The following is a 13,562-nucleotide window of genomic DNA, read 5'->3' on the forward strand; positions in this document are numbered from 1 at the left end:
CAGAAAACGACAAACCAACAAACTAAATCCCACAGACCTGGACCCAACCGACCTACCACACCCCACAGACACACAAGACCCCACACACGCAGAAAAGAAAAGAAAAGAGAAAAAGAGATAAAGCAAGCAACGAAAACTAACAAGAAAGACTAACAAAAGACCAAAGGGAAACCAAACACAAAACACAAAACCCACAGGAAGCAAACTTAGACGAAAATCGTGCTCTGTCCAAATCTTGAAAAGATTTGGATGATTATTTACATGAGCTTGAGGAAATTGGTAACTCTCAGAATTACAAAAGAAAATCTCCGAGTATCGATATTGGTGTTCAACCGTCGTTTGATTTTAATGAGCGAACCACTCTTGTGAAGAAGCGGAGATTAGATTTGAAGCTGCTTCTCTTGGCGACAAGCCGATTCTGGCCATTAGAAGAGTTGAGAGAGTGGTTAGAGATTTTTCTCATGGAGTTGGGCCATGGTGTGCATTGCAAGTTGAAAATTGTATTCTATATTCGGAAAAGTCTTCGAACGAGCCTATGGAGACTGATGGACCGACAAATGATGTTGTGTGCACTATGACTAATTCTATTGGCCTCCAGCAAGTGGACAAACCAGTCTCCTTGGGTCAATCGACTAGACTTTTGGCCTGGATAGCTAGAGCATGCTTGATGGATGTTGTCATCCCAAACAAAGTTGATATTATTATTGAGGATGAAGGTTCCGCTGTTAGAGTACCAGTTGTTGTTACCACCCCTGTGGATGTTGGATTTTGTGCCCTAAATAAAACTCATTTCAATATAATCAGATCTATTAATTAATAAAAGAACAGAAATTGCATTTTATGTTGCATGGTTCACATGATTTATTTCATATTTATGTTTAATGTATAAATTCTAATAAGTCCAGAACATATATAAATATATGCATATATTTATTCATGATTATAGTATCGTTAGCACAGTGAAATATAATCATGATTATATGTTTAAAAGTTTAAATCCAATCTTCTACAAATCACTAAGTATATGAAAATCGGTTGTCATTATTCGGGACAAACACAACAATATTCTTTTAAAGGAGAATCACGTTTCCTCAAAAACTAACCTAACTGCCATTTTCACAAAGACAAATCACTTATTTTCTTCTCATTTTAATGAGATTGTAATCAAGATACACGTTAAACCTTAAAAAATTAGTTAGAGTCATTGAGTTAGTTACAGTTTATTAATTTTAGTTATTCTGTTAGCTAGCTGACTAATACAACTTACTTTTCATTCCATCTTCTATAAATACAATATAGTTGAACCATTTTTGTAAACTTGATTCGATCAATAAAGAATCAATAAAGCAATTCATATGCTTTTCTTCTCTGAATACATTTCTCTAGTAACTCTTCTTATGATATGTATTTTTTCCTCCCCATAAAGTTGAAAAAGGAAAATATAAAAGAAAAGTTGAGCATAAATTGCTAATAACGTTTAATTGTGACAAAGTAATCACCGATATTTTATTAGTCAAAAAAGGCATTGAAAGAGCGTTTTATTTTTATATTTGGTTGGTGAAATAATATTCCTAAAGTGGATAGATAATACTATGGATTTAAAGACTCTAACTTATGAATTAAGAATCTATGAACTAGCGACTTAGGCACATAATGGTTGTTGGACCTAGAACTTAGAGACAAATTGCACTAATAATAGTTAATGTTTTTTTCGATTCCTCTTATAAATTATTAGGAGAATATGATATTGACTTCTATATTTTTCATTAAAGTACATTAAAAAATACAAGGACTTTTTTTAAGGAGAAAAAATACAAGGACTTTGTCAGCAGTAGTTATCAGAAAGAAAATTAACGCAAAAAAGATATTTTTGTTTAAAAATCTTGGGCCTATTGTTTTAATGTTTGGTGACACTTGTTCAATTTCAAAAGAATATCATCAATCATACTATTTAGGTCCCATCAAAGGAAGAAAAAAAATCATACATTTTTAGGTGAAAAAATAATACTAATACACATATAATGCAACAATCCATCATAAAAAATTGAAAAAAGGAATATTATTAATTATTAATCTGGCATTAAGAAAAAAAATCAACCAATGATTGCATCACGTGTCAAAAGTTTGGTTTAATGGGAAATTGGAGGGATGATGACAAGGATGATAAAACATTATCCAAAAAAAAAATTGCTTTTAATACTCAATACATGAGATTTTTTTTTTTTGAAATGATACATAAGAAAACTAAAAATTGTTTGTTAGAAAAATGAAAAAAAAAAAGTATATATTTTTTATCTATGAAGAAGCGTATATAGAATTTTTCGATTATATATAAATAAATAATTTAATATCGGTGTCCTACTCCAATTACGATAAAAACTATATAATTGAAATAATAAAGACAAATAAATGAATAAAATATCTGAAGATAATATAGGCAGTAGTAATATAGTAGTAATTAGATATGGTTGATCTGGGTGTGGGGTCATTTTGTACGAATGCCGCCCTGAAAATAATGAAACTTGGGGCTACTTTGCTAGGTTTTGGTTTTCCCAAACAAATGTTTCTATCATTACCATTTACAACTCACTATCCAGAAGTAAACACGTCATAGAAAGAGAATCTCGTAATGACGTGGCAAATTTCTACTGGATGTATGTGGGACGAAAAAAGAAGTGATGAGAACAGAGGAGCGCACTTTCTTAGATGGATAAGATGTATGAAAAGTCAAATCAAGCCGATGAGGGTAGAAGGGTAATTTCATCACCTGTCCTCTTCTTCTTTTTTAATGAAGCTTTAGCGAACAGTGGACTGTGTTGGTTTCTGGGTTTGTCCTGTTTAGAGGGCTTTTGATCTTGGAGAACGGGAAAAGTTGTGCAGATACATATATAGAGATATATAGAAATTCAATATTTAGGGGTTTCTTTATTAAAATCTTCTGTTTGTTGGATGGGAATAATTTTCCGGTGAAATTCCTGGCAATGGGAAAATCATTCAAGGACTCACTGAAAGCGCTTGAGGCAGATATTCAGCACGCCAATACTTTGTGAGGCTCTTCTCTGTTTTGATTATTATTTTATTCTCTTTATTTTTGTTTCTTTGTTTGGAATTCGAGATTCATCACAAATATGAATTTTCTTTTTGTTTCTGTTTTTGTTCCAACTTTTTACTGTTACCAAATGTATAATGATTAGTGTTTTATGCAACTAAGCTCTGGAAAACCCATTGTCTAAGTATAATATTCCAGAACTTTTTTTACAAACGATGAGCGAAGGAAAGTGAGAAATTTTTAATTTTTAATTGTTGTTAATATTTTTATTTTCCATGTTTAGTCTTTCGTTTCAAGGTTTTGGAGATAATTATCACAACCTATTTGTATAATTAGTGTAACTTCTTTTTGTGAGTTCAATGAATATAAATACAGCTCATGCAATTTGTGAGTTCAAGGTCTTTCATTTTTCTCTTTGTTCAATATATTTGCAAGGAATCCGTTTTGCAACTCTCCAATATACATAATATTTTACAAACTAATTTGTTTTGCCTATTTTCTTCTGAAAATAATGTGCAATTTCATAGTGCTTTTGGGATGATATCAACAATTACAGATGTTTAGATTGATTTTTCACTCATCTTTACTCCAGGGCTTTAGATTATCCGAGAGATAAAGATGGAGCACGCCTTCAGATGAGATTATCTTACAGTTCGGTCGCACACCTCTTTCTTTTTCTTGTGCAATGGACTGATTGTCAACTTGCTGGAATGCTGGGCTTGCTTAGAATACATATTTATATGGTAATTTATTTTTCATGTATATGAATGTTTGACCTTATTGTTTCTCCAATTCGTTTGTGAATTTTATTTTCACTTATATTTGCCAATTTGTTTGTGGGCTTAGCATCCCAACTCATCCCAAAAAGAAAACAATGTTGCAATTTTATGGTGACTTACTTATATGTTTGGGTTTGGCAATGTGGTGGATTGGTTTAGACCTTTGCAGATGGCAAGACTACCATGTCTGTTTATGAAAGGAAAGCAAGCATCAAGGATTTTTATGGTGAGTGAGGTCATACATGTTTGAAAGCTAGGGTATATGATCATAACATTGTTACAATTTCAAGGATTGAGTATTCATGCGAGTTGTCATTTTTGCTTCTGTGGGCAGCTATTATATTTCCTTCTCTGTTGCAACTTCAGAAGGGCATTACTGATTTGGAGGACAGGAAACAGAAAGAGGTATGCAATGTTAGATACAAAAGAAGAGATGAGTTGGAGAAGGGTAAGCTGTCTGAGGCTGACAAAGAGAGAGAAGAAGAATGTGGGATTTGCATGGAGGTGAACAAAAAATTTGTATTGCCCAACTGCAGCCATTCAATGTGTTTAAAATGTTATCGTGATTGGTAAGTTCTTGCTTTTCCTTTACTTCTTTCAAGTACCGGTTGTTCTCTACAAACTAAGAACATAGAAAAAGCATAATGCACCATGGGCTCACTTTTATGGGTGCAATGAAGTGAGGGTTGTAAGTTGAGCCCTCCTGAATGTGTTAACAAAATCATTTTGTTAATTATCTTAGCTGACACTAAGGGAACTTTACAAAATCTATAAATACATATTCGTAGCTTTGAAATTTTTTCTTTGTCCCTAAATAATATTTCTTCTGTGGCAACACAATTTACCAAAGTAGATATGTGTAACTGTAATGTATTTCCCATGAATAAAGATGGCAGTACCTGCACAAAGCATTATTACTTCATTGCTTACCCCCTCACTCTCAGCAAAAAGTGTTGCTTGTTGTTGACACATGCATGTTTAGTTTCTTCTGCTGTTTTTCTTTCTTTCTTTCTTATATGTAATGGGACTAAATGATAATTTTCATGTTACTTTTAGGCGTGGACGGTCCCAATCTTGCCCCTTCTGCAGGGACAGCCTCAAGAGAGTAGATTCAGGAGATCTTTGGGTCTTCACAGAAAAGTCAGATGCTATTGATTTATCAACGATTTTGAGGGAGGACCGCAAAAGGTTATTTATGTACATTGATAGACTGCCACTTGTTGTTCCAGATCCTATATATATTCCCTACGATGCTCATGTTCGGTGAGCCGCATGTTGCCTATATACTCTGTACATAACAATCATGGTTGTAACTTGTAAATTCCTTCGAGACATTTTGAACTGCATTTTCTGCTGGCCTTGGTTATGTAAATGTCCTAAGAATTAGGATATATAATGCCTTATTATGGCCATTTTTTTTATTGGTCCGGGTGCTGGTTTATGGTTTCACATTTAACCTAAATATGGCGATGAAATATAGTTCAAGCTTCAACTTTCTACTCTGCTATATCTCCTTGTCTAAGTTTTTTTCTTTAGTATACATGCATGCACCTGTTAATATCTTTCATTGCTTGCTATTGTCAAATCACCATTGATTTTTGTTAAGGTACATGTTTTTCTGTTAGGTACCTGGTACCTTGCCTTCCAAGGTAAGTGCACATATATTAGTTTCTCATTGAGGCGTACTATCATTGATAAGTAGCTCAACTCCTTCGGCCTTCCATCAGTAACAAATTGAGTTGTAATATGATACTAGAAGCTAATTATATGTACACAAATCAATAAATACAGGGTCAAGATTGTTCATTCTGCATGCGTACATAATCTGTGTAGAAGCGACCATTGCTTTCTTCTGTTTGAGTATAGGCATAGCCTCCATGGCTGGAGATATCTAAGCCAGCAACTTCTTCATCCACAGTGATCCTCAAAAGTCTAAGCTTATGCAGAATATAGAAAAGTGGTCCCATGGTCACACTAACCCAGCCCACAATCGCAAAAAGCTCGACAACTTGAGCTCCAAACAGACCCCATCCTCCACCCATCAGGACACCATAGGACCTGACCACACCACTCTTTCCCGAATCGTAAGCTTGAATGACAAACTCCTCCTTTGCAAACAGCCCAGTGAATATCAATCCCCAAGCACCACACCCTCCATGTAATTGGGCCGCTTCTAATGGATCGTCATATTGCAACTTCAGGGCCAGAATGTTGAGCCCAATTAAAACCCAAGCTGCAAAAAACCCACAAACCACACCGGCCCATGGCTCCACCACTGCGCAGCCAGATGTGATGGCGACAAAGCCACCAAGCACTCCATTGCAAACATCTAAAGTATTCCAGTGACCCACCAACAACCGCCGCCCGAACAGAGTAACAATCCCGGCGGTCGAACCAGAAAGGGTGGTCACAACCGCTGCACGGCCAATTCCGGTCCAGTTACCTTGGTCAGTAGTGGTTGGATAAGCCACTAAAATCTTTTCAAATGAACCAGGGTTGAACCCGAACCACCCAAACCACAACAAAAAGGTACCCAAAACCACAAGTGTGGCGTTATGACCTCTCATTGGTACGGGGTGACCAAAAGCGTCGAATCTACCTACCCGCGGGCCTTCAACAAGGGAACCCCATAGACCCGCGACTCCACCGACCAAATGAACGACGCCACTTCCAGCAAAATCGATTGCACCGGAACCAAAAAGTAAGCCGGTGGTGGAACTCGGGCTGAGCCAGCCGTGGGTTGACCAGAGCCAGTGGACTACAACTGGGTAGACAAAGCCAGAGAGGAAGAAGGAGAAGACAAGGTAAGCACTGAATTGGGTTCTCTCAGCAATGGAGCCACTTGTGATACCGGCCACAGCAATGGCGAATGCCCATTGGAAAAGGAAGAAGCTGTAATCGTAAGAGGAGTTGGGTACGTTGTTGAGAGCGAAATAAGTTGAGCCAATGAAAGGGTTGGTGGTGAAGTCTGAACCGAAAGCAAAAGCGAAGCCAAAAAGGTAAAAAGAGAGACTACCGACAACAGCGTCGACGACGTTGGTGAGCATTATGTTCATTGCGTTTTTGGCTCGGACTGAGCCAGCGCAGAGCATAGCGAAGCCGAGCTGCATGATGAAGACAAGGTAGGCGGAGAAGAGAAGGTATATAGTGTTGATACAATCTTCTACACTTTGCTGCCATGGTGATAAAACACTGTCCATGATTAGCAAAGTAATGTATAATAGTAATAGTTCTTTAAACGAGTAAGATCTTGAAAGATATAAAGCTAAATAGTTAAGATAGGTTGAATGGTAGCTACATAAACATTATATGGTGTGTAATTCAAGTTGAGCATTCGTTGTTGACTTGCTGTTCAATTCTACTTCATTGATTTTTTCAACTGAAAGGATAGGCTGTGGGCAACATATAATACAACTCCATCCTTTAAACCATACATACAAATCACCTTACCGTACTTGATATACTCGGAAAAAAAAATTGTATTGCAATTAAAAGGGAAATTTGCGGCATAAATACTTATTTGTTGATTTTGTTGCTAATAAGTACCCAATTTTTAAAAATTGCGGCATTAATACTCAAAATCTCACTTCTTAAACTCTGCTGTTGGTACCACTTAACAGACTTATTACTAAGGACACGTGTAGTGTCCTGATAATTCTTCATTTTCTTTTTACCTAATTAATCAAGTAAATACATAAAACTAATTAAAATAAAAATAAACAAATTAATAATCGTTTAAAACATATATTATCAAAAAAAAAAAAAAACCTAAATTAGTAAATCTAAAAGTACTGACCTAGCTACCCACCCACGCACTCCTTCACCACCACGACATGAGAGATCAGGATTGCATTTCACACCTTCTTTCTTCTTAAACCCAGTTTCCAAGCGAACACCTTCCAATCGCCCATCACTATCACACCACACGAAAGACCTCAGGAGAGCCATCAATGGAGGAGGACGATTACTGTGGTATGGGTTCTTACTTTTTCCTTAACATGGTTTCTTTTTCTATTTTATTTTTGTCTTTGTTTTCTTCTGGGTTGTCTTGGAGAAATGAGCTGATTAAATTTGGAGGATTTTTTATTGTGTAACTGTAGTGCTTTTCTTCTCAAAATCTGTGTTAAATATATATATATATATTTTGTGTTGAGTGATGGTATCGTTAGACATTTATTTTGTTTTATTATGGTGGGGTAATTTTTGTGGGAAACAAAATTGGGTATTGTTGTTTTGTGTGACTATACAATTAGAATCTTTGCATTTTTTATTTGGCAGGTCTTTATTGGACTATTTGACTTTTTACAAAAGTTCTTTTTACTTTATGACTTTTCTGTTTTAGGTTCATCCATAATTGTAGATAGAATCCATGTGCTTATGTAATAGCATATTACTATTTTATCATAACCAATAAATGTACATATGGTCCTATTGCAGAGAAGTATTATAAAGAAATAGAGTTTACCAATATCACTTTATTTTTCTACTTTCTGTCAAAAACTTTTGGAAGATAAAAATAGCTCTTAAAAATTTATGATCATTATTGTGTAATATTCAATTATAATATGATACAGTGATAAAATTTATTGAGCTATACAACAACAACCAAAATATATGGCACTAGTAATAACTAACACGATGAACTAACATGCTTTATTATAGCTTCCTTGCCTTTCTTTCTCGTATTTATTGAGCTAAAAACCACATCTTATTATCAGAGTGTTGCTTGCTACCCTTCACTGTATATGCTATATATATTTATACATTATTGACATGTTTTTAATTGTTTCAATTAATATTTTTTGTTTTTTTTTTCTTTTTCAGACTGTGAGGCCCAAGAAAAGACTATTTTTGAAGGTTCAATTGGATCTAAAACTCAAACAAGTGAGCATGTTGCTCAAGGCCAAACTGAAGCCCAGCTAGATGATGTATTTAAGGAAGCAGAATATGCTCCTGAGGCTAAAGACTTAGAGGAAGAGGGCATTGCAGATCCAAGTAAATGGTGGGGTTCTGTCAATAATTTTTGCAGCCAAATTAACCAAGAAGACTCTGAGGGGGGCTATGAAGAGGAAGATGAATTAAGAAGCTTGCCTAGTGATGATGAAGATGTGCATCGGCCAAAAAAGTCTAACATGGAGTTTGATCCAAGGACTAAGCCTGAGGAGATCAAGTTTGAAGAGGGTATGTTGTTCCCTACTAATGAGCATTTAAGAAAAGCTTTGAAAGAGTATTTTGTTACTAGTGATAGAGAATTCAAGTATGTATCCAATGATAGTTTAAGGATTCGAGCTAAATGCAAGGGCAATGGGTGTACATGGCTTCTTTATGCTAGAAGAATGAGAGATGATGGCACAACATTCAGGATCAATAAAATGAAAGGCAAGCATAATTGTGGGATTGTATTCGAGAACAGCTTAGTAGATGCAGACTGGATTGCAAAACATTACTTGGAGAAGTTCAGACAAAACCCAAACATGAACTTCAAGTCTTACAGACAGATGACATCTGATAGTAAGTACTCTAAAGTTTCCTTTTGGACTTTTTATCGGGCTAAAAATAAAGCTAGACACATTATTAATGGTACAGTGAAAGACCAATACGCAATTCTTCACGACTATTGTACACAAATATTAAAACTCAATCCTGGTAGCACAGCTTTGATCAAAACCAACTTGGTCAATGAGAAAAGAGTTTTTGAAAGGGTGTACATATGTCTTGCAGCATGTAAAGTTGGTTTCAAGTATTGTAGACCCATCATAGGATTAGATGGATGCTTCTTGAAAGGTTATTGCAAAGGTATGTTACTTGCTGCAATTGGGATAGATGCAAATAATAGTATGTTTCCTCTTGCATATGCTGTTGTTGAGAAAGAAAATACTGACAGTTGGACATGGTTTGTCGGGCTGGTTAAAGAGGACATAAATGTAGCAGACACAAGAAGCTTCACTTTCATATCTGATAGACAGAAAGGCCTCGAGAAAGCTTTGGGTACAACTTTTGAAGGCTCTGAAATTAGATTCTGTGTGAGACATCTTTATGAAAACTTCAAGAAGGAGTTTCCTGGATTGTTGTTGAAACAAGCACTATGGGCATGTGCTAGATCGACTACCTCTGAAGAGTTCAAAAGAAAAATGAATGACTTGAGGGAGATTTCTGAACCAGCATATAATTGGTTGATGAAAAAGGCACCCACAGAATGGTCAAAATCACACTTTAGGACTTCAGTAAAGTGTGATATGCTCCTTAACAATCTGTGTGAGAGCTTCAATTCAGCAATCTTAGATAGCAGAGACAAAATGATAATCACTCTTTTAGAGTCAATACGTTTCTGGTTGATGGAAAGGATGTGCAAGCAAAGAGATAGTGTCTCTAAATGGAATTTTTCTGTTGGAAAGAGGATCTTTGATATCATTGAGAAGAACAAAAAGGTAGCACAACAATGCATTTGCACAAAGTCAATTGGTGGATCATTTCAAGTTACTTACATAACAGGCCAAGTATTATCTGTTGATTTGGAGACAAGAACATGTACATGTAGATCATTTGATCTAACAGGTATACCATGTGGTCATGGCATAGCTTGTATATGGTTTTCTAATCTTGATGAATACCAATTTGTGGATCCTTGCTACAAGAAGGAAGCCTTCAAAGCTATCTATGCAAAGGGTATTGCACCAATGCCTAGTCCTGATGAATGGGAGAACAAAGGGAAAAGTCCAATCCTTCCTCCACCTGAAACTATATTGCTTGGGAGGCCAAAAAAATCAAGGAACAGAGAAAGGGATGAACCTCCAGCAGGTGCAACTAAATTGAAGAAAACGCCACAAACCAACCAATGTTCAAATTGCAAACAACGAGGGCATATTAAAACTAGTTGTAAGAACCAAAAAGTCAATCAGGTATATTTCTTCAAATTAAACTTCTATTTGAATTGTAATTTCTTGAATTGTAACTATAACATGTCCCTTTAAATTACTTGTCTCAGGATCCTCCTACTGAGAAGAAAAGGAAGGGTCGTCCCCCCAAGAAGAATCCAGACCCTGAAACTGTGAAGAGGAACAAGCGGAGAATGAAGCAAAAGGCAAGAGAAGCTAGTTCATCCCAACAACTACCTAATGCCCAGTAGTGGTCTTTTTAATACGTGTTTTATGGTAGTTATGATTGCTTAAATTTTATTTTGGTGAAGTAGTGTTAAGTTGGGTATGGTTTTGTTGGCTAAAGGGCCTTTGCCTTGGACCTTTTATTTTTTGAAGTATAAAAAATGACAGATGATATATCATGTGATTCTATTTGTTGTACATGATGTTATGGTGGATGTTTAGACATGATAAAGAATATATGAATTTTGTTTGTTAAAAAGTTTGTTTATTATTGATCTCAGAATTGAGCATTGAAATGTTGTTCTTTGAACAAGTTAAATAATTGGGAAATTGTCCCTTTTTACTTGCTTGGATCAGTAAATTTTTTGTTCTTTAACTAGTTTTTGAACAATTAAAATCCTTATAGCAAAGTAGTTCACATAGAATGTAAACCAGTAGTTAATTTGGTTTTTCAACAGTATCTTTACTAGTTTTTGAATTCTCAATAGCTACTCTTTTTAGTCACATATTCAGTAGTATTTTTACTGGTTTTCAAATTCTTTTCTACTAGTTTTTGAGCTCTCAATTGCTACCCTTTTTAGTCACACTTTCAGCAGTGTTTTTAGTGGGGTTTTTTTTAGCTATTTCTACTGGTTTTGAGCTCCCAATTGCTACCCTTTTTAGTCACACTTTCAGCAGTGTTTTTAGTGGGGTTTTTTTAGCTATTTCTACTGGTTTTGAGCTCTCAATTGCTACCTTTTTTAGTCACACTTTCAGCAGTGTTTTTAGTTATTATTCTTTTTTACTGGTTTTTTCAGCATGTATATTCTTAGTGTTACAACACTAAAAATATTATTTTCTCAATTATGATGCCAAAAGATTTTGAAATGCAAGAAAAGTTTTCACAACATGCATCTACTATATATAGCAAACGACACAAGCATATTCTAGTTTGTAAAACCATATTCTGTGTACAACATGTATCTTTCACAACACTCAGTACTCAATATCAATATTGTGTATCTCTAGTTTCTAAAACCATATTCCAATAAATAGGAATTGAGTAACATTCTTTCAAACTTAATCATCAAGCTGTGGAATTCAGAATCAGATAATGGATTTACAAAATAACATAATGTACAATTAAGCAACCTTAAAAAAATGCAGAGCTAAAGCGATTCAATTGAACTAAAAAAAGATATATATTGTTCACCTCAATCAAACACTAATTTATCATAAATATGACAACAACAAAAATAACAGTTTATCATATTGATTGAACAGGATAGTAGTTACAAGATTTTGATTTCATTATTCATTAACATAAGCCAAATTGGCATTGCAGTTACATAATATAAGAGCATGAAATTAAAATTTCACCTCAGTCAAACACTAATTTATCATAAATATGAGAACAACAAACATAACTACAATCAACACATGTTTTTTCAAAGTTTTTAACACCCAGGAATGAAAACAACACTCATGAACATGACCAATTAACCCTCTTTTATTTTCCAATCCTTCATTTGCTTCATAATCCATCAATTGATGCTCATTCATCAATCATTCTTCTCATAATCCATCAATTAGCCCTCTCTGCACCTCACACAACATTTCATGTCCACCCATTCAAAGAAATCACACACCCCTCAACCTAAAATTACAACATAAAATCCCAAAAATCAACATAAATGAATTAGTGCAAATCACATCCCCTTCAAAGCCTTGGTTTTAGAAGAAAAAGAAGACAAAACTCCCTTTGTTGCACCATACCACCTCTTCCTTCCACTTTCCTTTTTCTTCAACTTGTAAATGGCGTTTCAAGCTGCTCATCACTCGTTATCGCCGGAAAGGATTACATTTCTGGGTTTAAGGTGCGATTACTTAGGTACAATGGGTTTAGGAGAGAGATGTTGCGATTGGGTTTCTTCTCCTTTTTGGTGGTGCGAATTGCTTGATCGATTCCCATGTGGTGGTGTGATGGTGGAGGGTTGTCTAGGTGGGTGGCTAAATCAGATGCAATTTTTTTTTTTTTTGATAAAGCTAGGTCAGATGCAATTAGATTTAGTAATTTATGTTTTTTTTTTTTCTATCATATATGTTTTAAATGATTATTGATTTGTTTAGGTGAAGAAAAAAAAAAGAGGAATTATCAGGACACTACACGTGTCCTTAGTAGTAAGTCTGTTAAGTGGTACCAACGGTAGAGTTTAAAAAGTGAGATTTTGAGTATTAATGCCACAATTTTTAAAAATTGGGTACTTATTAGTAACAAAATGAACAAAATGAGTATTTATGCCGCAAATTTCCCCAATTAAAAATATTAGAGTGGTTTTTATATGAAATATTATTATTAGCTTTTTTTTTTAAGAGAAAACTTTACATTTATCTATGAAACTCTAATTTTTATATGTTTTTTTTTTTGTTTCATATATATCTTAAAATGGCAAAAATAGTACATAAATATATTTATAAGACATATTAATAGTGGTTTTGTTTCCATAATAGGGAAGTTTTTACAATAATAAATTTAATGGTGATAAATAGATGAGTAAATAATAAAAGCTAATATTTTAACTACACTAGATTGTAAAATTATTTTTTAATAATATTTTTTTTTTTTAAAAAATTATTTAATAAATCAATCAAAAA

General features: G+C 34.6%; 3 protein-coding genes across 3 annotated transcripts; 2 read left to right on the plus strand and 1 right to left on the minus strand.

Moving 5' to 3' along the window:
* The first annotated feature begins 2,747 nt into the window (after window positions 1-2,747).
* LOC115719455 (E3 ubiquitin-protein ligase AIRP2) lies at window positions 2,748-5,335 on the plus strand. Its single transcript, XM_030648516.2, has 5 exons — window positions 2,748-3,046; window positions 3,642-3,792; window positions 3,988-4,054; window positions 4,163-4,397; window positions 4,885-5,335. The coding sequence occupies exons 1-5, from the start codon at window positions 2,982-2,984 to the stop codon at window positions 5,093-5,095; spliced, it is 729 nt and encodes a 242-aa protein (XP_030504376.2). The 5' UTR covers window positions 2,748-2,981; the 3' UTR covers window positions 5,096-5,335.
* On the minus strand, window positions 4,162-7,028 carry LOC115719454 (ammonium transporter 1 member 3). Its single transcript, XM_030648515.2, has one exon. It carries the CDS (start codon window positions 7,026-7,028, stop codon window positions 5,622-5,624), a length of 1,407 nt encoding a protein of 468 aa, XP_030504375.2. The 3' UTR covers window positions 4,162-5,621.
* Window positions 7,029-7,657: 629 nt separating this feature from the next.
* On the plus strand, window positions 7,658-11,270 carry LOC115716926 (uncharacterized). The gene is made up of 3 exons (XM_030645847.2): window positions 7,658-7,800; window positions 8,653-10,727; window positions 10,814-11,270. The coding sequence occupies exons 1-3, from the start codon at window positions 7,779-7,781 to the stop codon at window positions 10,952-10,954; spliced, it is 2,238 nt and encodes a 745-aa protein (XP_030501707.2). The 5' UTR covers window positions 7,658-7,778; the 3' UTR covers window positions 10,955-11,270.
* The last annotated feature ends 2,292 nt before the right edge of the window (window positions 11,271-13,562 follow it).

The sequence above is a fragment of the Cannabis sativa genome, chromosome 2 (genome assembly GCF_029168945.1).
Source record: "Cannabis sativa cultivar Pink pepper isolate KNU-18-1 chromosome 2, ASM2916894v1, whole genome shotgun sequence".
In the NCBI taxonomy this organism is placed as follows: domain Eukaryota; kingdom Viridiplantae; phylum Streptophyta; class Magnoliopsida; order Rosales; family Cannabaceae; genus Cannabis; species Cannabis sativa.

Coding starts and splice junctions, on each gene's coding strand:
- LOC115716926 (XM_030645847.2), top strand. CDS start 7,779: ATGGAGGAGGACGATTACTGTG. Junction 7,801..8,652: donor GGAGGAGGACGATTACTGTG/GTATGGGTTCTT, acceptor TTTCTTTTTCAG/ACTGTGAGGCCCAAGAAAAG. Junction 10,728..10,813: donor AGAACCAAAAAGTCAATCAG/GTATATTTCTTC, acceptor TACTTGTCTCAG/GATCCTCCTACTGAGAAGAA.
- LOC115719455 (XM_030648516.2), top strand. CDS start 2,982: ATGGGAAAATCATTCAAGGACTCACTGAAAGCGCTTGAGGCAGATATT. Junction 3,793..3,987: donor TTAGAATACATATTTATATG/GTAATTTATTTT, acceptor GGATTGGTTTAG/ACCTTTGCAGATGGCAAGAC. Junction 4,398..4,884: donor TTAAAATGTTATCGTGATTG/GTAAGTTCTTGC, acceptor TGTTACTTTTAG/GCGTGGACGGTCCCAATCTT.
- LOC115719454 (XM_030648515.2), bottom strand. CDS start 7,028: ATGGACAGTGTTTTATCACCATGGCAGCAAAGTGTAGAAGATTGTATC.